General features: G+C 42.0%; 1 protein-coding gene across 1 annotated transcript; it reads right to left on the bottom strand.

The window, feature by feature from the left end:
- Positions 1–903: 903 nt before the first annotated feature.
- Positions 904–23,078, bottom strand: LOC110478306 (dickkopf-related protein 3). The gene is made up of 7 exons (XM_021544862.4): positions 22,897–23,078; positions 21,289–21,426; positions 20,714–20,797; positions 5,277–5,369; positions 4,716–4,860; positions 2,624–2,780; positions 904–1,484 (listed from the first exon to the last, which is right to left on the bottom strand). The coding sequence occupies exons 1-7, from the start codon at positions 23,053–23,055 to the stop codon at positions 1,241–1,243; spliced, it is 1,020 nt and encodes a 339-aa protein (XP_021400537.4). The 5' UTR covers positions 23,056–23,078; the 3' UTR covers positions 904–1,240.
- Between the last annotated feature and the right edge of the window lie 1,330 nt (positions 23,079–24,408).

Here is a 24,408-nt window from a genome sequence, read left to right as displayed (position 1 = left end):
TGGAAAGGCAAAAACGTAGAGATTAAATTTGGGAGTGGCAGCACCAAGAACTTGAAAGGAGAATAATGTCCTTAAGAGGGCAGTATTTACAGAGAGTAACTGCTCTCATAGAAATGTTTTCAAACAGGAAGATAAGAGTGGCATTTAATTCCTTCTCTTTGTATAGATGGGGCAGTCTTAAAGCACAGTAATTTTATTAGGGATAGAAAGACAGTGTAGGCTCAGTGAACTCTCAGAGATGATGTCTGTGTGTGTGTTGGTGTGAGAATGGATTGTAGAATCCTTAAACCAAAACTAAGATAGTTAAAATGAAATATTATCCTCCCTGTTTATAATGATAATGGCTATTAATTATTAATTCTGGTACCCAAGGAATTTATTGAAAAGCCTTCTTACACCAGAAGTGGGAAAAGATGTGCAGATTGCTGGCACAGTCTTACACCTGCTCTTGTTATTGGTGCTCTGCTGTTCCAAACTAGACATGAGTAATAGGGATTATTTGGGAAGAAGCACCATGAAAAGTTACTTGGCTGGAACTTCACATCTTATTTTCCCATGTGCAACACCAGATGGTGAAATCTATCAGAAAACCATTAATAGTGGAGGAGCCATGGTAGCAAACTGGTAGCTGGGGAGTTTTGGGGGGGGTCAGATTTTACTCCTAGCTTGCTATTGATTTTTTAAATCAATGACCTTTTAAGATGGTAAAAATAATCACATCTTGTAACATGCACAGATTTGTGCCTATGAGGGGTACTAAAAACAGAAAACAATTCTAAAGTAAAAAAACCTAAATTCCTTTAAAAATTCCTTAAAATTTATGACTGCAACAGTGTCAGAGTAAATGGTTCTTTCCTCAGGGAAATAACTCTGAACATCCATACTCAAAGATCACTTCTATAGTTTCTAGTAGCTTAAAATGATTTATGCTTGTGTGTATTTTTTAATGAGTACAAGTACTAAGAAGTTTATTTCTGACATACAAGAGGAAAATACAAATCCAGAAGAGCACTCCTATGGTTCCCATTTGGCAGAAAGTTTGAAGACGGGGACTTAATGAATTCCACAGTAGCATGAATTCCACAGGGACATGCAGGCTTGGTGCACAGAGAAGGATACTCCTTGAAGACCTTGTTTATTGCACTTCTATCCAGTAGTGTGTGTTCAGGGTTCACACAAGCAAGACACTAAACGAAAAAAAATTACCTAAAAGTAACTAAATAAACTGGTGCTTTGGGCTTTAGATTTCATCTCCCAAAACCAGCTCCTGAGCTGCCTCAGGCTCAGGCTTCAGACCTGCTTGGTCCTCCAGGCTTTCTAATTCTCTACGCACTTCCTGGATGACACTGCTCTCCTCATAATCGGAGAGGAGATCTTGAGGGAGCAAGCTGAGAAAGGGCATCTCATCCATGATTAGGGGATCTTCTTTTTCAGTGTGCTGGGTTTCATTGGCAGACAGCTGACACACAGCTGTAGTCCTGTGGCTGTTGGGAAAAGGCACATCTGGTCAGACAGTGCATCATTTTGTGTTCTGCTAGTCTGTGAAATTCTCCATTCCCTCCCCATATGAAAATGTGTTAAATGCACAGTGGATCTACCCTAGCTGACTTCACAACCACCAGATTCCTACATGCTTGACAGCTGGTGGCTTAAAAATATGATTTCCACGTACTGAGATCCTAACAGCACAAAATGTTTGATCCTGGCAAACGAGCAGTGGCCCTCAGAATAAACAGGTAACAAAAAAAAAAAGTTACTTGAATCTTCAGGTAGAAACTTCTGGACAGTTCAGCTATATTCACAGCCCAATTAATTTCTGTGTTTCTGTATCCTCATCCTAAACGTTGTTCTTACTAGACCTGACATTTGCTGACAGACCTAATGGCACATTAAACAAAAATTTTGGTGCTGATAGGATGGGATCAGCTCTGCTTGCTTCCTTAGATGGCATTTATGAAACAAAATGTTACCCAATTTCTTTTCAAGCATGAAAAATCGTAGAAAGAGTTGGACACAGAAGAGGAAAGTATTAATCTGCATCTCTATCCCAGCTATGATGTCTTGTTAGAAGTTAATATGATGCTGGAAGTGTAGGAGAAAACTTGGAGAGTTTATTTCATAGAAAACGTTGGTTTTCTAAAAATGCTTTTAGCAAAACTGAAATGGTCTCACTTTCTGCCGATGAAATTGCTGATGATACAAATAATTCATTTTAAAGAAATATTTAAGGCATGACCTATGAAAAGTTTGTATTAAAATTCCTTTAACATATCTTACATTCTAAAACAAGCAAAAATCTGACATAAGCCCAGAGTTGGTGGGCAGGGACTGTATGCAGTGAATGGAATTAGAAGGATGAATTTCAACAGCTGGTAGCACTAACTAATGAAAAAGCAGTACCAGCCTCATTAATTCACACACTTAATTCACACTGGATTAATGTGTTGCCAAACTCAATTGGGCACATCTGTGTGGGACACAGCAAAAGGTTTCAATGCTACTGAGGAGAAAAACTCAAAACCTTTTCTAGTGAGGCAGAATCTGCAAGTTCTGTATCTATTTACCACATAAACAGACCCCTCCAAAGTTGCAAGGAACTTGTTTGCCCAGCTTTGGTCCTTACCTCTGGGGCTGGCAGCTCAGGCCACTTGCACAGGGGCACTGCTCCAGGACTCCATCGGGCTCCATGTCCCAGGTGATGAGGTTGAGAAGTCTGTTGGAAGGATCATGGCAGGGCTCACCTTCCTCAGGCAAGGGTGTGCACACAGGAAACAGAAGCTCTGCAGGCCAAGGGAAAGGCATTTTAGGAGAAGTCCTTAGCTGTCTGCTAAACTGGGGTGATCCCATGTTTAATTCTGAATGCAAGATATAAAAAGAGAGGCTTGATCTCTTTTGAAGTTCCCTTACGTGACAGGGAGCCATAACCATGTTTTTTATGTCGCTGTCGAGGCAGGACAGGAATGATGAGACTGACTCAGAAGGCTGTGAGAGTAAAAACTCCCAGTTTATTCAAAATACACTGCTCTTTTATACAGAGCTCTGCAAGGACCAACTCCATTGATTCTGAAGTGAAAACAAGCCACAGCATTGGTGCAGAGTGCTAGACGCACAGTGATAGAACTTAACTATAAACAATGTGAACAACGAGAGAGATAAAGAATTATTTACATTCTTTCCCAGCACTTTCCCAGGCTTCTGCCTGGATAGAAACTCTCAGTTTCTTTCTTTGAATCTGAGACCCACATTTTCTAGTAGGTGGGAGTAAGACATTTGAAGCTCATCCTTAATGAGCAAGATCAGCTTGACTCAGAGACTGCTGTCAAGACAGTACAGCACACCTCCATCCCTTGGAGATCCCAAACTCTTCTAATCCCAAGAAAACTAACATTACAGGCAATCCTTTGTAATGAGTAACATTAATGGTTTGAAATCTGAATAGAGACATACCTCTGTATCTTAAACTCTGTTATTTTTGTCTATTTCTTTGCAGAGGCTGCAAATACAGAGCAATTGTTCAGAAACGAATGAGGTTACAAGAACTACAACTCAGTCATTTTAATTTATTTTATTAATTCTGCTGTGGGCAAAGCTGTCTGGTGGCATCTGGGGCTTGGCACCCTTGTTGCTACACAGGGCTGAATTTCAGCCTGTGTAAGAAATTATATAAGAAGGCTGTGTCCTTTGGGTTTCCTCATGTCAGTAACTCCCAGTCTCAAGTCTGGAATTCAGCTCTTCCAGATATTCTTAGAAAACCCACCCTCTTCCTCTTGTCTTCAGTCACCTCATATGGCAGGATGAAATATGAGAAAAATTCAAACTCTTCCAAGTTTTTAAATCAGATTTGGTTAAAAAAGACATATGTGTGTGCACAGACACGTGCTTTAATGTACATGACCTATCAGTTCCTAGTTTCAAAATATATACTGAACAGCAAAAACTCCATAGTTTACTATAGTTTTATATAAAAATGCACATCTCTATTAGGACAACCATTTCCAATACTCTCATTTTTGCTCTATTGTGTGTAAATTTGACACAGAACTCTCCTTTAGAAATGCACATTTTTGTGTTTTTTTGTAATTCTATCATTTTTTGCTCTATTGTGTGTAAATTTGACATAGAACTCTCCTTTAGAATTGCACATTTTTGTGCTCCTGCTGCTGGTCTCATCTCTAGTGTGCGACAGGCTTTGCTTTCACCAGCATGTATCCCCATCAGTCTGTTTCTCCCTCCGAATTCTATCAAAGTTTTCTAATGGAGTTAACCCAGTGCATTCCACAGGCCACGGGAGAACAACCTGCTGATTCTGTAGAGATTGAACCACTTCCCTGGGCTAAAAAGAGCCAAATATCAACGCTCCTTTGTGGGTCTCAGATTCAGTCAAAGAAAGAAACTGAGAGTTTCTAGCCAGGCAAAAGCCTGGGAAAGAGTTGGAAAAGAATGTAAATAATTCTTTATCTCTCTTGTTGTTCACATTGTTTATAGTTAAGCTCTATCACTGTGCGTCAAGCACTGTACACCAATGGTGTAAGTTGTTTTCACTTCAGAACGAATGGATTTGGTCCTCGCGAAGCTCTGTATAAAAGAGCAGGGTATTTTGAATAAATCAGAGTTTTACTCTCAGCAGCCTTCTGAGTCAGAGTCTCTTCATTCCCGACGTGCCTCAACAGCAACACTCCTTCCTGCTGGGATGGATAGGACAGAGCCCCGAGTACCTTTGTGGAAAGCACAGCACGTGCCAGGGTTGCAGTCATGCTGGCTCTCGCAGATGGTGCCGTTCTCCCCTCTGGAAGTGGATCTCCTGCACTGGCCCCACACGCAGAGCTGCTCCCCACAGCACTCCACATCCCGTGAGCAGGGCTGCCAAGGGCAAAGGCACGGGACAAAAATGGCATTCAGCACTCGGCACGTCTTAACACACACAGCCACACTCAGAATTGGGCCTGAAGACAACAATGTGTGCTTGAAATATATGTCATTTCCCACTGTTTAAGTAGAACTGCTTAATTTTTCAATTGAAGCACACATGGAACTATTGGCAGACAGGAACCTCCACAGCAAAGTACCAGCACTCCATCCAACCCAGCCTTGGGCACTGCCAGGGATCCAGGGGCAGCCACAGCTGCTCTGGGCACCCTGTGGAAGGAATTGTTCCTTCCCAATATCCCATCTAACCCTACTCTCTTTCAGCTTAAAGCCATCCCCCCTTATTCATTCCCCACTACATGACTGAATTTCTAAAGATCACACAAAATCCCATTTCATTCAGGACTTACTGTGTGCTGGGGCTTGCAGAGCTGACATTTGTATTCAAAGGTGGAGAACTGGCAGTATTTCCCTGGTTCACAGTCTTCGTCAATGATACACTCCTGGAGGAAAGGATAAAAGCGTGATTTACCAAAATTCATGCCTCTCCTTCAAACACCAGAAGCTCTTCACTGATTATATTTCTTACTTGGGAACCAAGACAAAAAACCTGCTGGGGTTCTTCGATCAATCACAGTTCTGTTACAGAGCAGCATTGCCCTGATTTTTAGAAGTGTTTTATTTTATAGTTCTTTTGAAAATTTTAAAGTTCTCATAGAACTGCCTTAGCCTTCTGATAATTACATATTTCTACTGGAGTTCTCACGCACTGTTCATGTAAATAATGATTGTTTTGCATTCTTCTTTGTGAGAGGAGAGAATTGATAGATTGTTAGTTTGACCAGTGTGGTTAGAGAAGTGACAATTTCATCCTCCAATCCACTGTCACTTTTGGAATTCTATATATTGCGAGGTCAGAAATCAAATTGGCTCTTTTTTTCTCTCTCGAACTCACCAAGCTTGTGTACTCATTTTGTGTCCAATAGTGACAACCAGTGCCCTCTTCCTGGCTTATCTAAATCCTCTGGCCCAAACTGCAGGGTGGCTTCACTTCCTGAGCCCATGGTAGTGAGCAGAACACAGAGAGTGAGAGTGAGATGTTTTTGCACCCTCATGTCTGGGGTGTTTTCCCATCTAATGGTTACCTCTCAAAAATTGTGTGATTAACCCTCTTCTCTATTTTTTTTTTTCTTTTCTCCAGGCTGGAAACAATTTAGTCAATGGAAGAATAACTTATAGCACTGTTCTGAGTCACCTGTTTGTGACCTGTCCAGCACTGGTTTTTACCATTTTTAGTGGAAAAGAAAAAGGAAAAAAAGGAAAAGGGATTACACAAAAATCCCTGCATTTTCTGAAGTAAGCACTTGACTGGTCTTTGGCAGACACTAACCTCACTTGCTGGAGCAAATAATCTGTGCATCTTTCTCTACTGAAAGTTCCCAATAAGCTTCTTGTTTTCTTCAGATCTCTTCCAAATTCAGCCTTTTGGGGGGTTCATGTGAGGCAAGGATGCTCTGCAGGAATCAGCCTTGTCTAACTTAGCCATTCTGGCCAACTCAGGTGTTTTCCAACAGTTTATTATGCTCATTCATGTGCAAATTCACAGAATGACTAGGTTGGAAGAGACCTTCAAGATCATTGAGTCCAACCCAGCCCCAACACTTCAACTAAACCATGTCACCCAGTGCCATATCCAGTCTGTTTCTAAACACACCCAGGGATGGGGACTCCACCGCCTCCCTGGGCAGACCATTCCAGTACTTTGTCACCCTTTCTGTGAAAAACTTTTTCTTAATATCCAGCCTATATTTCCCTTGACACAGCTTGAGACTCTTTGATTTCTCAGAACACAGAACAGAAGCTAAACAGTCTGGGGCCTGACTCTTTTCCAGTCCACAACTCAACATTCAGGCTATGTGTTTGTAATTCAGAAGAAGTCATTTTAGCTGTTTTAAGGAATTAGTATAACCAGGCCTCGGCTGCTATAAATTATTGCAATGTTTTTCAACTTCATTATCCCAGTGTGTTCTGGGTGTGTTCTGCTTTTTTGTTTTGTTTTGTTTTGTTTTGTTTTGTTTTCTGTTGCTACATAATCAGATGGATCAAAATCCAAATGTTATGCAGTATGTTGGGGGTTTTGTGGCTCCAAGTGAGCAGCCAACCTCTTCTCTTCAGCAGCTACGCTCTTCTAGGCCAACTTTTTTTTTGTAGCTTTGTCAACTGCTTTTATGAATGTCTGTATAAACCATACCCAGAACAACTATACTGTTCCACCCCTCTTCCATCCCTTTTCAGGAAAACAGCCAGGTCTCGGTGTAGTCAAATTTTCCAACTGTTCTTCTCCACAAAGGAGAAATCTTCCCATGATTGCTTTAAGCTCATGGAATAATTCTAGCTCTAAAACCACCTAACACCAAAGCTGCAATTCTCCAGTTGCTGTGTTCTCCTGAATTAATGAGTCTCACACCAAAAAATTCTTTCCTCTTACTGAATTGTGTCCCACCAGTTCAGACATTCAGTTTTATGGGAGTTTCCAGTCAGGGGAAAAAAAATCCTTTTGTGGTTTTCTTTCCTGGCATGGCAAAGGCTTCCCTTCATATGTGCTCTGTGAAATTGTGTACCACACTCCACACCAATTTACCTCACCCAGACACCCATCGTTAATGCAGAACTCAGTTGTGCTTACATGCAGATGTGTAACCATATGTTTTTTTAAAATTATTTATTTTTCCTTATTTAATCAGGCAACAGATTTTTTCTAATTCAGTTACCTTTAGACAGAATGGTTGCTGGACAAGGAGTAAGTCTGAAGGTATTCAGCTGCAGCAGATTCTGAACAATCCAAATTTTCCTGGAATTGTGCAAACTAAATTATCTCTCAGAATATTTTGGCATTGCAGGAGCAACTGGGTGAACTGTGGAGAGGGGCTTCTGGCTTCTGACAAGCAGCAGAACATAAAAGTTGGGCAGATAACTTACAGACAGAATTAGCCACACTGATAATGATGTACATCTCTGTGAAATCCACTTTGATGTAATAACAGTTAATGCTGTGGCAAAGGAATAGGCTGTTTGGGAGTAATACAGAGTGAAAGCAGCACTGCCTATTTATTAATGGGTGTACTGGAACCCATCAACAACAGAGGCCAGGATGGAGAATCCCATGCCACGTACCTGTAAGGACACAGCATCCTATGGACTCTTATTATAATACTGTGCTCTGCAGTGAATATCCTGCAGCACCTGGAAGCTATTTGGGCATTAGGACCTGTTCCAAAACCAACAGGAAAAAAAAAAAAAACAAACCAAAAAAAACCCAACAAAAAACCTGAAAATCACAGAAAAGGTTCCTAAGTCTGCTGAAACAACTGCTGCTGAAAGAAACTTCAGGTTTCTTGTCTTTGGTAGATTATGTCAAAGATTATTACTTCCCTAAATAATGGTTAGCCTCCATTTTATTTGAAAATAAAGCAGTGAGTGATGTTGGTGACAGCTGAAGATGGCAGCTCGCTGACACTGAAATGGCTGGGGCAGGACCGTGCAGGTCAGAGCTGGTGGGACAAGCTTTGACAGGAGCATTCCCCTCAGGCCTTTGCACACACGTGGAAAGGCACAAAAGAAAATCTGTGTGTGATGTGCCAACCTGCAGCCTGCTGGAAGGGGCTGGAAGGGGCTGGAAGGGGCTGTAAGGTGTTGGAAGGTGTTGGAAGGTGCTGGAAGGGGCTGGAAGGGGCTGGAAGGTGTTGGAAGGGGCTGGAAGGGGCTGGAAGGGGCTGGAAGGTGTTGGAAGGTGTTGGAAGGTGCTGGAAGGGGCTGGAAGGTGCTGCAGGTGGTTCCGCAGCATCTCCTACCCCCAGGAGGACAAACAGGGACAAGCCAAGCATTTCTCCCTTCAAGTTATGAAAGCAGAACAGCAAGGCCAGAATTAAGCAGCTTTCATGCAGAAACCCACTGTCTTTGGCAGTGTTCACCTGGTTTCTGTACCTCGCTATGTTTTAATGCCGTTTTGCTGGCCACACAGTATGTACAGAAATAACACTCCTTTTGCTTTTTCCCCTTAATCCTTAATTAAAACCGAGACTAAATAAATATTCTGATGATGTCTAAACCTTCAAAATGGACTCACTGATTTTAAATTCACAACTGGCATTTGATTTATCCATTCCTTCTCTCCACTCACACTCGCCCTGCCTTCACATTCTCAGAAAGTTCTTCTTCAAAGGTAACTTTAAGAAAACCTCTTCACTACTCATATCTTCAGCAAATATTTGTCAGGGACTGTCTTGAGTGAGACTTTCTCTCCTGGAATCTTTGCTCTTTAGTTCAGAACCCAAGAAAGCAGAGAAAGGAACAGCTATGACTTAATATACAACATTTCTGTGGTTCTTTGGCATGGGTTCTTTGGCAGTGAGATTCAAGCAAGAGAACCCTTTTTCCCCTCCCTGGGAAATCCACATTGCCCAGTTTGCTGGCTTATTGTGATCCAGGTAAAGGTTGTGCCTATGAACTTCTGCAGGTGCTGAGGGGAGAGGCAGGAGCCCTTCCAAAATGTTCATTCCTAACCCTCTTTGCATTTCAGGTTCCTGAGCCATGAAGTATAGAGGCAAAAATCAATGATTTTGGAGAAGTGAGGAAGTTCTGCCAGCAGAAACACAGCACAGGACACAATGCTACTAGAGCAATTGGCGTGACAATTAGAAAATGAGTTTTAGTAATAACCTTGAAAATCCATGGGACCACATCTCACTGTATTTTGGGACAACTGTCTTTCAAATGTTTCTCTGAACAAAAGCCCCTTTACATGTTTATTAAAAACTCCTCACACAAAGCAATTCCTTTTTCAACAAGCTGTAACTTGAGTAAAACTTGGTGTTTTACCCTGAAAAACCACAGCTACAGATGCTTCCCAAACAGTGCCAGAGCTCACCCAGCTGCATCCGTGAGACAACAATTCCAGCTGTGCCTGCAGTGCCATGTTCACATTGGAACTGACACCTCTCAGCAATGAGTCCTTGCAAGAGTTAACATTTCTGTGTTTACAAATCCCCTTCCAGGTTTTGTTTCAATTTCTGCAAGTTGCTTCACGCAGGGCTGCTCTCCATTACTGCAGCAGATGGCAAAAACTGCTGAGTAGTAGGGAAAAAAAAAAAGAAGCATAAAACCTGTTTTATATCCTACATGTATTAAAAAAAAAAAAAAGGCAGAATTACATAGAATGGAATATTGTTTTATGGAAACTACTACCTTAATTTGAAATGCAGTAGCATTCTAGCTCCTAATCTCTCAGTTGTCTAGACAGGGCATGTATTGCATTTGTCTTTAATGAGATATGGCTTAATTTGCCTTGAAATACCTCAAAAGCTCTGTAATACTTTCCAGCAGTGCAAGTCTCTCACTGCAGTCCTGCCAAGCACACAACACTAGTAAAATTAGGAACTTCTGTTAAAAAAAGACGTCCTAAGAAGAGCAGACTTGAGCTGCAGGCTGTGTTGGGGGTCAGTGCTGTGGGGAAAGCCACCTCTGTGGGTGGCTGTTCAACAGGAATGTCACTGCTGAGCTCAAAACCAATAAACAACAGAAAACAAGTCCCTAGGCTTTGTACTGAGCTTCTCCATAGAGCTAATCTCATCTGATTCCTTCTCCCCCATTTCCCAGAAACACTTTATTTGGAAAAACTGCCTTTCTGGTTCTCCACATGACACAGTATAAATGGAGGCAAAATATGTCTATATGACATAACAGAAAGTGGCCTGGAGGCACTTGAGCTTGGCTTTAGGTAGCCAAAGCATCACAGCTACATTAGCCTTAACATGCTGTCAAAAAGGGAATTATTGAGGCAGGCTGTGACCCTCAATAAACTTCTCACCACTCGTGTAAGAACTGCATTCCTTTCTACACCACCTGCTTATTTCCACACTAACATTGATCTTGTCACTGATCAGACTCTTATGCAGTTAGTGCTCAATGTCAAAGGAGGAAATAAATAAAATATAATCTTATCCACAGCTTCAAGGAACTGACTCCAATAAAAGAAGGAACCACACCCCAAAAAACCCAAAGAAAGAAAACAAAAAAAAAAATCCTGGCAAATGCCTTGTAATAGTGAGAAAAATGGTGCCTAGGTATTCTCTCAGATCATGCTCTGTTCACTCTTGGTCAAAATCTCTCCGTATGCCTTGTAATAATTTAATATCAGGTCACTCTGCAGAAGCAGACATTTAATTTTCTTCCCTCACCCTTTTTTTTCTCAGTAATAACAACCTGATCTTGGCAGGATGACAGCTTCTGCAAATGCTCCCGTGCAGGAAACACAGTGCCAAGTACTCATTTCAACCTATTTTCCAATGTTATCAAAGAGGGCACACGGGAACTATTCTAATTTAGTAGAAAACCCTCATAAATTATATATCTGTCAGGTAATTAACTTAGTCTGGAACCTAAGAGCTATTTAACTAGGAAAGGAGAAAAGAAATGTGTCTATGTGTGTGTGTGTGTGTGTATATATATATATATATATATATATATATATATATATTTATATATATATATATTTATGTACATGTGAGGTCAAAATACTGAGGCACGTTTATAAATAAAGTTTTCCAAATGAGTTTGCAATTAATGGTCCTAACTGAGAAATGCATCTGCCTGTGGATCTGTTGATGGGAGAACAGCTCTTGGATCTTTGATAACCAGGATTTGTGTCTAAACACTCATGGTCTGAGGGACCCTGGGTTTTATTCCCAAATGTCCTGAGCTCCAGTAGCAGTTGTGAAACCACTGTAGGGCTGTGCCACAAAGCTCTGAAGTGCCAATATTTGTGAGTAGCAGTGATCACACACAGACACAGCTCTGAGGCAGTGATGCTCCCCAGGAGCCAAGTTTGATTGCAGGCAGCTCTCGTCTCTGCAATTGGCAGCTAAAAACTTTCTGTGATTCACTACTGAACTATGTCAGTTTTGCAAATGTGTAAAAGCAGAACAACAGAGACTAGCTGCACACAGAGAGGATGTGAAACAGCTGGATGAATAGAAAAGCCTTGGAAAAGAAGATTTCTGTACTTAATAGCTGCTGGCTGATCCTCATCACTAGATTAAGAGTAGCACACTGAGAATAAGATGTTGACTTGTGCCCCATCCCTCACTAAACTGATTTAAAATCCTGTATCTTATGGCCTTTGTTCCTTTATAATATACTTTTTGTGGTAATCCACGGTTTCAACAGACTTATTAATTCTGTTTAAGGTGCCAGCCAAAGATAATAATACTGAAACAGAAGTACATTGGTAAGGAGCTGCATTCAATGGATTTTGCCCACGGCAGAGTTGACAGTGTAGAAGACTGTTTTTACTACAGAAGAAATGGAATAGTTGATTTTCCATGAGCTGTAGATGGAAGAAGAAGAGGTTTGAATTACAGCAACAGCATTGAAATAAATCATCTCCAGCACGCGAGGATTTTGGGAACACGAGATCCATGTCTGCCTAAGGATGGAATAGGCATTTGGGTCATAGGTGTTGGCTCTTTGAAGCTTTGTCCTCTTTGGGGCATTTGTTGGGATTACAAAAGAGCCTCTTTTATTATTCCCTTAATTTAATTTTCCATCTGAAGTCATGTACCTAGAGGATATTGATAACATGAGATGATGACTGTTCATGAATATTCATCCCATTTCCTAAACAAACATGAAATGAGAAAGAAATTTAAAAGGGTGTTCAGCATAATCTTTTTGCCCTTCTCTCTGGAAGGAACATAATATGAATGTATTGCAGGTTTTCACCATGTATGACATCCAAAACAAACACCCACCGGGGGTCCAAAACTTTCCCTTGCTGATGGATGTGAGATATCTTGGACCCAGGAAAACCACTAAGGCTTCCCTTTGCCTGACACCACAATGCCCAACTCTCTGCATGTCCTAAGAAACTGCTTCTCCCCCTGGAATTTTTAAGAGAAGAAGTCTGAGGGATTCTTCACATGATTCACGAGCAGGGTGTGAGTCATTTCCATAGAGGATAAAAAGTAAACAGACCCAGATCTCACCCAGAACAGACCCTGTGTGCCTTCAGTGCAGTCCTGCTGCATCCCAATAGGTGTGACAGGAAGGAACAAGGGGACTTGTTCTGAAGGTGAGGATCAGGACAGGCAGGATGGGTGAGGGGGACTCTGTGCAAGATGCAGAGATGAAGAACCACGAGCTGGCAGCTGCTGCAGCCACCAGTGTGGCATCCCCCAGTGCTATCAGTCACTCAGCCCCTCCCAGGCCAGGCAGACACTCGTTCCACAAAAGAAGCCAAAATTCTCTTTGTGACTCACACGGGAGGAAGGACAAAGCTGAGACTCGGCTGACACAGAAATGCATTTCTCCAGGCATTGCATTTCAAACGACCATTCTATAGAGCTTGCATTCTTTCTTCCTTACATTTGCCAAACCTTTGATGAAACAGAACTAAACAGAAAAAACTTCAATTCACCACTTGCCTTCAATTTAGCTTATTAAATCATAGTGCAAAACACCATCAGGCTGGACTGGTAGCATCTCACACCTCTGCCTGACTCTACTCAAATGCACAGAAGGCTGAGCAATCACCAGTCACATTCATTCTCTCTCCTCCTACTCACTGGTATAAAACCAGTACCATTCTACAGATTTTGTAGACTCTAACCCTCCTCAAGTCCAGGCAAAGACTACATAAGACTTAGGCTCATCATATATTGAACAATGTGTTATTGGGCCAACCTCCCAGCCACAGCAAATTCTGCCACCTTACCTATGACAATGCAGATGTAACCAGCTTTAACCCATTTATCTGCATCCTCTGCAGATACAGAGATAGATATCTCAACCATTCCAAGATTATAAGATACAAATAAAAGATTTAAAAAAAAAAAATCTACAAAAAAATCCTCTGCAATACATCCAGTGCTGTAAGCCTGTATTTCCTAAAGCTCCTGTTGTTACCATCCAACTAAGGCTTGCTGCTTAATTAGATAACATGGTTTCAGCTAAAAGCTCAAATAAGCAGCTGCTGGAGCCAATGGATTAAGTCACATAATCAAAACCAGTGGAAAAAAAATTCTCATTTGCCTGAAAGCTTTGCCTCTCATGATTAATTTGCTACATGTGTATGGCAAGGGGAAAGAAACACTGCTTTGATGAACCTTCAATAAAGAAAATCCATACTATGATCTTTTAACAGATGTCACTAGATCACGAAATTGCCACCAGCCCACATAAAAGAGTCACTCATCTGAATAGCTGTTACCATAAAGAGAAGAAAACCCCAAACACTTCTCTTAGAATAAACAGGTTGATCTAGGAGAGGCAGAAAGTCAAATCATTCATTGTCAGAATCTGAGGTATTGATGATTCTGAGATTGTAGAAAGTCTCTGTCTCTCAGCCCCGTTGCCAAAGCAGAAGCCATAATTGGTCTGTGCTGGTTTCCAGGTTGTTTATTCTGTTTATCTCTAACATGTTCTGCTGCCCTGCCCAGCTCTGTCCTGCAGGGCAGCGTGTGGGGCTCTGCCCTCAGTGGGATGTTACAAACATTAAATACCAGAAACTCCCTGGGCTGGATTTACAATAACGTGCCAATATCTGTCACCTGCGTTGGACAGTGTGTCCCCAGCCTGAACCAACAGAAAAATGCCAACACCACAGTGAAACATGGAGGGCATGAAGAAGGAGAAAAAGGACAAGGCACACCCAATTTCCTCCATCTTGTCCCCTTTGGACCCCTTATCTAGAATCCTAAAATTTTACTTTTGCACCTGTGCCACACTTCATTATTACTGATATCAAACACTCAGAGCCTGTAATTCATACTGTAAGATTGAAAACTCTTTTCCATGGACAGAGATCACAGCCAGTGTCTCTGGGGCCTCTGTCCAGGGGGATTCCTGACCCCTGCCAGGGTCCCAGACCTGCCAGGGCAGCCAGAGGGATGCCCTGGACTCCCACAATTCATGGTGATTTGTTTTTATATCTCCCTACAACTTGGACATGATCTATAAAATACAATTGCACAGCCTTGGATCCCCAAACTCAGCGTGTTGTGAGTGGGAAAGGTAAGCCAAGCCCAGGGAAAAGTGAACACTCTCCCTTTGACTGGCACTGCTCCCTTGCTGTGGCCTGCAAACAAGGGAGAAGCAGGAAGCCTCACTCCTCCCTGTGCATGGACAGCTTCAGACAAGGCTGGATTTATTCCCACAACCAACAAGAATGCTGAGAGCTTTCGAAGTGGTGCATGGACTGGTGAAGCACTGGCTGGAAGAGAAAGTTTTGTGCCCTTCAGGAGAGCTCACTGCTTTACCAATCTTCTCTCACTAACCATGCCCAGAACACTCAACCAGCTCTAGGCACTGTCAGTGTATTACAGGTAATTTTAGGTGTGGAGAAATTTATCACAAGAAGAACTTTCTCTCTCCAGGATTTAGCTACTCAAAGGGTAGTCCAGGGAGAGAAAAAATGGTGAGGTGACTCTCCAGCCAACTTGTTAAAAATATTCTTTTTCTTTGGGGTTCAGCTGGAAGAAAAGTACCACATTGCAGTACATGAGGATCTGGCAAACTTCTTAACAATTCTAAATACAGGCATAGACTGGAATTTCTAATGAAGACTTTTGGAATATATATTAGTACTACATCGTTTTGTTTCCCTAACTTGACAGAAAACAAACCAACTTAAACTAAATTAGGCTAATGGGAAATATAAGAGAAATCCTCATCACTCTTCTAGTATTTTTTTTTTCATTACTAACCAAGTAAATTTACTTAAGTTTTCTAAACTACTTCAGACTCCCACTGATACAAACAAGAGCAGGATTTGATATCTTTAATTAGGAGTAACCAGCTCAGGGTGGACCAAGCCTAGCAAACAAAAATGGGGACACTGAGGAGTGGGTCAGGCAGCTGGTAATTACAGAGACTTCCCACCCTCCTCCTCAGAGAAGTTTCTTTGTATAGAATCTGACTTGACACTTGTACTCCAAACTCCTCCAGGCAGGTGTTTCCATTCACTGAGGCTGATATTCAGATTTTTTTTGGCCACAGCCCAGTGAATATCAGATGATTGTCAAAACCACTGGGTTTAGATACACTGTGACTGGCAATAAGGCCATCCTCTCATCCCTGACCTAAATTACATCTCTTAATAGCTTTTGCATCACTAAGGAGCACTTGCTGCTGATGGAGTTACCTGTGAAGTCTCAGAGATATGCACACAGCCCGTTACTCTTTTTATTCATAAGTCCCTCTCTACAACAAGATTCACAGCCTGAAAACACTCCAGATTAATAAGAGCAACTCAGAATATTAATTGAACAATTCTTCTCATCTTTAGTTATAGTCTTCTTTCCCTTTGCACCCTTCTCCACATCATTTTCTATTCTTCTTTCCCTTTGCACCCTTCTCCACATCATTTTCTACTCTAACAGGCTATTTGTCCTCATGAACTATTCACACTTGCCCCAAAGCTTCATATTCTACATTGCTGAGACCAAAACTGAAAAGGGAACCAAAAAGGGGGTTCAGTAAAATATTAAGAATTGGTTAAGGATGTCATGCCTGTCTGAGGAGCCATGGTTCTCTAAAACAAGTACAATATGCCTTATCTGCTCCTCCACCAAGGATTCCCTAAAGGGTGGGTGCTGTGCAGAAGAGAATGCACTGGCCCAATGATTAATGGAGCAGAGAAGGCTGGACAGCTGACAGAAAAGCAGACTTAGAGTACCAGGGAATTAAATTATTAAATATACAAAACCTACCAGATTTAGATATTATGTGATTTTTGGCTAGACAGAGACCTGGATTTCAACCCAGGAATGCACTTACTGTGTCTATTGATAGCTGAGTGCAAGTCACCAGGGACTAAAAGTTCTGTGAAAAAAAAAAAACAAACCCAAAAAAACTGGACCCAAATAAAAGGCTACCCAAAACAAGTGTCCTCCCTGAGATATTAGGGAGCAGAAGTCAACACCAAGATGCTGCATTTTTAAATTTCTGCCACTGACTCCTCTCCTGCAGTGCTGCAGATGGAAAAACTGCAATTTCCATTCCAATTATTCTTCCTTCTCCATTTCCAAAGCTTCCTTTCTACAGAGCACTGCTAGGAACTCCCTTCCCTGGAGCAGTATGAGCCTCAGAGAGAGCTGTGGCTGAGAACATGGCTGGTGAAATCATACACAAGGTGCCAAAAAGGAACCAAGGGGGCACTTTGGCAGTTCTGGGTATCAGCAGCAACATGGGAGCTTGAAGAGCTGCAGCTCAACCACTCAAACCACTCTTTTTCTCTAGAAAAGTGGGAAAATGAACAGTTTTCTTTCTTTTTAGTACTTTTCTGCTAGGGTAAAAATAAAAGCTGACAAAAGCCCCTCTCCTCACCCTCCCACAAAGAAACTCTGACCTGTGCTGTGTCACCAAGGAGGAGGCACAACCCTGCCCTCAACAGCCTCTGCCACCAGGGGCAAGCAAAAGAAAGGTGCCACAGTGCCAAAGTGAAATGAGAAATGCATTTTATTCTTCCAGTTCCCTGCTTCACTCTCCCTAGAAACAAGTATCATTAAAAATCTCCCTCAAAAAAGAGAATTGAAAGCTAACAGATACACTTTTATTAAAACTTGAAAAAAAATCCCACAAAAACAACCTAGCTAAAAAGAGGTATTGCTTTTTATGCCTAGTTTTGAATTAGAAGAGAGAGCTTATAATAGGAAAGAGAGTAAAATACTGCTCTGAATAGGAGTGAGAAGAAATGCAACTAATTTTTCTGTAGCAAACCTTACCAGTACCAGTTTTGCTTCCTTTTATTTTTCATCCTTGCTTTCCCTTGGTTAGGTTAATATGTCACAACTGAAATAGGCCTAGACAACAAGCTACAAAAGATTTTGCTTTTCATAGGATAATGAGAAACACTCTTATTTTGAACTTTTGACTGAAAATACTTTATTAATTTACAAGCTACCCCATGCTCCCTGAAGAAGCAAATTACAGAGTATTTCAGCCTTAAATCCAGAAATGGCAACAAGCCCAACTCCACTTCTGGAGACTGAAACAGCCACAGCCACAAAAGCACTGTCAGAGGAGAAGTCTGAGAATGCTGCTGTGATGCAGAGCCAGGACGAAACAGCCTGAAAGGAAAAGTCTGTGTGTGGAGGATTCTCCCTCGTGTTTCTGTAATATCTGCACTTTATGTATATGCTTTATGTATATTTATTTACATGCTCTGTGTGTGTGTGTGTGTATTGGTACCTGCTGATTTAAAATGCAGACACAACCTCTTTTCCACAAAGCTGCTTCTCCAGTGCTGGATTTCTCGTTCTAGCCAATAAGTGGATTTATTATTGCAATGCAGACACTTCTTTGCCTTGTTGTGAGGCTCTAGTGTCATCTCTCAAAGCCCAAAAACGTTACATGAAAAACCTTTAGTGATTTCAGAAGCTTATAACTCAGCACAGAAAATAAATGTAAACTGAGGAGAAGGAAGGTTCCAGTTATCACAAATTACTGCAGCAATAAATTACACAGAGTTTAAATTTCAGAGCACGTGGTTTGTGACAGTGCTTGGAAAATTCTTCTTTCTACCAACCAAATTTGTGAAGAACAGGAGCTGTGGGAATCCTTAACTTTTGTAAGTTAAGCCTATTAACTGAGCCTATGAAACCAGAGGAAATCACTCTCCCACCACCTGTGGTCTGTGAAGTCTGTGACCTGGAGAGCGACCAGGACATGTCACAATGTCACACAAAACTTCAGGTATGAAAATTCGTGTACATAAAAGTGACCCAAGGGCCCACTGCAAAGTTTTCTGCAACTCATTTCCCAACACTTCTACCATAAGTTTACAGATCTAAGCAGCAGCACCATTTAATTTGGACAGAATTTTTCTTCCACTTCACAGATCTCTCCACAGCACCACTTCTTTCCTTGCTGCAACTCAAATCCTCCAATTCTTAATTGCATTCCTCCTACAATATTTCTTTGCCCTTGTAACAGCCAAAGGGGTTCATAGTCCTCCTTCATGTTTGAAGTGTGCAAGCATTTTCAGATTTACTCGTTAGGCATCTCTTAGTCATATTAAATTTACTCCTTAAATAAGGATCAAGCACATCTGGAGGCTGCTTTTCCTCTAAGCTGGCAACCTCTAAATAAGGTGTTTGTACCCTGGGCATACTGAAAGTTCAGAATGAGTGTGAGAGGGGAAATAAACATTAACAATCACAGCTCTGTCCCAGCAGCCCTGCAGGATGTAAGGGATGCAGGATGTAAGTGAGGAGGAGCTGACAGGACCAGCTCTGGCTGCTCTTGCTTCAGAGCTGCCACCATGAAATCAGACAAAAATCTGTATTCAGCCCTCACATCCTTCAGCTGGAAAAGTTCTGACCAGCAGCACTGGCTTGGTCAGTGAGGCAAACTTCCCAGATGGAAAATGCAGCTGTACCTTGATATATGAACTTGGTATGAAACCTGGAGAAAGTTAATTTAGAAATAATTTGTACAGCTGTGAGAGTGATTACACACCACAGGCAAACCAAACACATTATGAAACATCACTAGGGTTGTGTTGCAGTGCTAAGAAGGTTTAAGAGTTTGCCATTCTTCAGTGGGTTTGAAGATGATGATCACGTTTGCTAGGGAAAAAAAACCCATTTGGATTGTCTTCATTACACATAATCTCACTATTAAAAAGTACTGTGCAGGGTGGTAACACTTTGTATAAAATCAGCTGTAGTTTAGGATAGTTACAATTTATTTTCTACCTTGAGTTTTCACTCAAGCTACAAGTTTTGCAAAATAGTAAAAAGAAAAAAAGTAAAGTTGCTTAAGTGTGCTGTACTTTAGTACTTGCTATTTTTAAGCTTAAATAGCAGCATAAAAACATGAGCTTGCAAGAGGAAAACCTTTAGAAAAGAGGCACTAATTTCAGGTTCTGTATCCACTAAAAATCAGAACTACTAACACAAATTTTCCATAATTATATTTATAACATAATTTCCATAATAAGTTATCAAATAGTTACAGAGCTGCTTCTGTGAAAGAACTGGAGGTAAGTTGCTCTAAAAAAAGCCAGGGTATGTTGAAGTAAATAAAATCACAAACCATTAGTCAGATGAAGCCAGCTATTAGAGCAAACCTGGCAAGCCCAGGCTTAGAAAGAGCACAAAAAACAATCAATTTTGGTAAGACTATAACCAAAGCAAACCTAATTCTTTAAAGTAGTGGTATGTACTGTATTTCTCATGTGACTACTGATATTTAACAAATGTATCTGTGCTTGCAAGACTCATGTAAAGAATATTCTTGATCTTTTATACTCCTTTGAGAGTCCTTAAATAACCATATTTTGAGGGGAGGGGGATTTATTCTCCCATTTCTCTCCCTTCTCCTCAAAGTGGCATTTCATAACCAGTTGTCCATCACTGTGTTGGGCTTGACAAGCAAATAGAGCCATATGTTGTTCCAAAGATTCCTCATAAATAAATGATTTGGTTATTTTCAACTCTTAAAATCTATAAAGTGATTTTTTTAATGGAAGACAAGATCCTAAGGATTTATCCACACTCACTGGAAAGAGCTGTGTAACTTCCTTTGATATTTAACATTTACATTTGACAGAAAAATTGAATAGTCAAACATGTCTATTAAGCCTAACACTGGAACTCTGTTTCCAAGTCATAATATTCCTAAGTTAAACTAATTTAAAAACCCAAACATTTTTGACTGCTTACCCCAATAGTTTTGTGTCTTTCAAAACATTCCAAAATTTTGTTAGGTGAATTCTGTCACAGTCTTCTAAACAAGGAACCCGAAGTTTTTGTTTGATTTTCAAAAGGAAATTTTCATGCTCACTTACATGATTCCTTTTGTTTTCTCCGTCTCTTATGGATGTAACAACTGTCTCAGAAAAAACTGTTGATCCAGTTTTGTTATCTGTAACCTGATACCGGAAAAGAACAAAATACAGTTTTTATTAGTAATTTTTTACACTCAGTCCTACATCCTGCGAAAATTAACCCGCTCCCACACCCTCCTTTTTTTTCCCATTTTGCTGTCAGTCTTAATAAACCATAATCTGAGGGGAAAAGTAGAGCTACCTCCTTGTCTATTTTAAATGACACTGTAAAGAAGCCAGCTGAGCAGGACATGGTTGGGTTTCATTACCAGGTAATAGCTGTAGCTGTGTCCTGTTTTTAGCAGGCCTTTTTCCAAAATAAATTGTTATATTCTTATTTCACACCAACTTTTCACGACAGGTGTCCTTAACGCCAACAGGAAGATACAATCAAACCCCAAAGTAATTATCATCAGGAAAATTTACACTCCAAATTATTTTGTGAATACACATGTAAAACTGGGTGGGGTGGGGGGGAGGCTGGAAGGAAATATGTTTAAGAATGGAGAGTTCACCACATACAAGTTTTCTCATACCTTATCAATTGCTTGATGAGTCTGAACAGTTCTGTTGCCCACTCTGGTTTCTGTGCTGGACTCGTTATGGTAGTTGGGAGGTAAGTCCTCAAAGCTGACTTCTAACAGCTTTTTTGCCCCTTCCTCTTCAGCTTCCATCTGCCAAAATAAAATAAATAAATAAAATACCAAAACAACTGAAAATTAGCAAAAATGTCACAGAAGAGAGGAAGCCACGCTTCCTGTGCAAGCCCCAGTGACACTGCCTGCAGCTGCTCTTTTCATGGGCCACAAAAACAGGGCTGAGATAAACCCTTGAACTCTGGGCTGGTGAAGCCAAACTCGGCCCCTGTGAGGGGAAAAAAGGGAAAAAAGCATTCAGGTCACTGAAAATTTGGTATCTGCACAGGCTGGTGCCAGTGGGGAGCCCAGCTCTCTGCTCTTCACAGAAAACCACCGAAAACTTCAGGCAGGCTTTCCATTCTGACAAAGAAGAGAAAATATCCTGGCAGGAGAGAGAAACATAAGCCCCTTGAAGTCAACCCTATAAATGAGGATGCACACAACCAGAATTTAATTCTCTGTTTCAGTTCCTACTGTCTTTGTGGGATGAAGAAGGGTGTGAATCTTGTAAATGTGCAAGAATAAATCTTCTCCTTTTATTTGCAACCACTGTAACGGAGCTAGGAGGCCAAAAGTTCAACCAGGATGAACAACAGGATATTTTCCAAGACAAAAATCTCTCCTTTTGGTGTGTCTGTTTATTTTAAATAACAGCTGCTAATCTTTCTAAGTGCAAACTATGTCCTAAGACTTTGCTCAAACAATTCACACTTTGCATTGCACACAGGCTGCAATCCGGAACTGACTACAGAAAAACAGGCAGAAATTCTGATTACACCCTGAAGCACCTTTGCAGAATTGTAAAGAATGGTTTGTCTCAATGCATTTGCAGTCTAAATGAAGTGGATGACAGCAATAGATTTCAAAAACCGTCCAGAGAACAGCAGAAGATCAGAAATCATTTAATTACAGTAAACCAAGGTCTGTTTCTGCAGCAGGTATATAATACACAGTTACAGACTGCTTATTATTTTGTTTGTATTTATTATTTATTTATCCTCTAATTTTTGAATGAGAGGAAAAGAGAAGTTGAAAGGAAGATTCTTAACAGGTAGGGGAAAGAAAAGCACACAAGAAAGGGGAGTGCAGGAACAAAGGGGAGTGCAGGCACAGGATGTTTTGACAGCCATATGGGACCATATGGGTCAGGCTTAGGGGCTGGTCTGAGTTTCTGGCTTTGAAATGTGTCCTGGGCAATTCTGGGCCGGCAATTTGAGATCAAGACATGCAATTACACCGCGAGCGAGCTGCTTCTCCACGCATTTTCAGGATTCTTACAGCCCCGAATCCTGGCTTAGGATACCCTTGTGCTCCTGCCGCACAAAGACGATGCCGTAACTGTTCTCTCCTCGCTTTGCCACGGCCCCTTCCCCACTGCGGGCTGCGGCCGCGCTGCTTGTTAAAGCATCCCCGGCCCGGGGGCTCCGCGCTGCCCGCCCCGGCTGCTCCGGGAGCCGCGGGGGACGCCCGGGAGGAGAGAGCCCAACCATCCCCGAGCCCCCTCACCTCCTGCACGGCGTTGCGCAGCTTGTGCTGGGTGTCCTCCATCAGCGCCTCCACCTCCCGCAGCATCTCGCCCAGGCTGGCCGCCCGCCGCCGCCCGCCGCCCTCCGCGGGCGCGCACAGCGCGGCCAGCAGCGCGGCCAGCAGCGCCCAGCGCCGCATCCTCGGCTCCTCCGCCTGCCCCCGGCTCCCCTCTGCCCCTCTGCTCCCCTCTGCCCCTCGGCTCCCCCGCTGGCCCCGCTGCCGCCCCTCTGCCCCCCGGCTCCCGCACCGCTGTCGCCCCGCGGTCCCTCCCCGGAGCGGGCGGAGCCGCAGCCCCCGCCCCGCTGGCGGAGAGGATGCTGAGAGACGTGGGGAGATCCTGAGGGAAAAGGAGCAGCGCGAGTTTCCCGTTCAGAGCCGATCGTTCTCTCGGTGGTTTTGAAAGGGAGAGGACGGTGGGAGGTGCGCGGCACCTCCATCGTGCGCTTGGCTTTCCAGCGAGGGTTCTCAAGAGATGCTCTCGACACGACCTTCATCTGGCTGGCCAGCACACCACTCTGCCTGACTAATTCCCTTCACATTTCTTCTAAAAATAATCAGGCAACATCATTCTTTTGCATCTGTGTGTGTCTTCCCCAGCTTCCACGTCGTTTTTCCTCCTTGAGATCTACCCCCAAGCATTCCACAGACATTTTTTGCTGCAGTCAGCTCACAGCACCCCACTCTGCCTGCCTAATTGTCTTCAAATTTCTTCTAAAAAATAATCAGGCAACATCATCCTTTTGTATCTGTGTGTGTCTTCCCCAGTTTCCACACTGTTTTTCCTCCTTGCGATGTATCCCCAAGCATTCCACAGACATTTTTTTGCTGCAGTCAGCTCCCAGCTGCAGGACAACGCTGTTGTGCCAGGATAAAACCGTTCTATGAGTCTCATCTTATTTTGGAGACTGGGTAATAGTAATGTTGAGTAAACTATTAAAGTCCTGAAAATTTCCTGCGAGTGCATTATTAGAATAATCACCACTATAAATCCAGTGCTCCTGGCAGGCTTAGGGCAGGTTCAGACAGCTCTGAAATGCAGCAGAGCTGGAGATGTCCCTGTGTCCCCACAGGGAAACCTCCACCCCTGTCTTCCAGCCACCACACATCATTGCCACAGAAGGCCTTGTTCATGAATCTTAGCTTATTGGTACAATACTTGGACATTTTTTTAGATGCAAACCTCTTGGACTGTGCAATGTAAGAATAATGAATGTTAGAAGTTATCAGGAATCAATTAAGAATTCAACTCTGTTCCATCACATCCCAGGAAGTATGGCATATGAAACTGTGTTGGCAGAGAAATACTTAGACAGGTATTCCTCTTTTCCACCTCTGCCTTTGTAGTTAGGTTTGCAGTTCATCCACTGCCTCAAATCAGCTTAACAATATTGACAATGTACAGGTGGCACTTAGGTAACATCTAGAATCTTAACTCAGCTTTGAGCAGCAACTGAATGTTAGATTAGGTACAATTAAGATATTTTAAAAAAT

The sequence above is a fragment of the Lonchura striata genome, chromosome 5 (genome assembly GCF_050655825.1).
Source record: "Lonchura striata isolate lonStrDom1 chromosome 5, ASM5065582v1, whole genome shotgun sequence".
NCBI classification, from domain to species: domain Eukaryota; kingdom Metazoa; phylum Chordata; class Aves; order Passeriformes; family Estrildidae; genus Lonchura; species Lonchura striata.
This window is presented reverse-complemented; position numbering and strand designations above follow the sequence as displayed.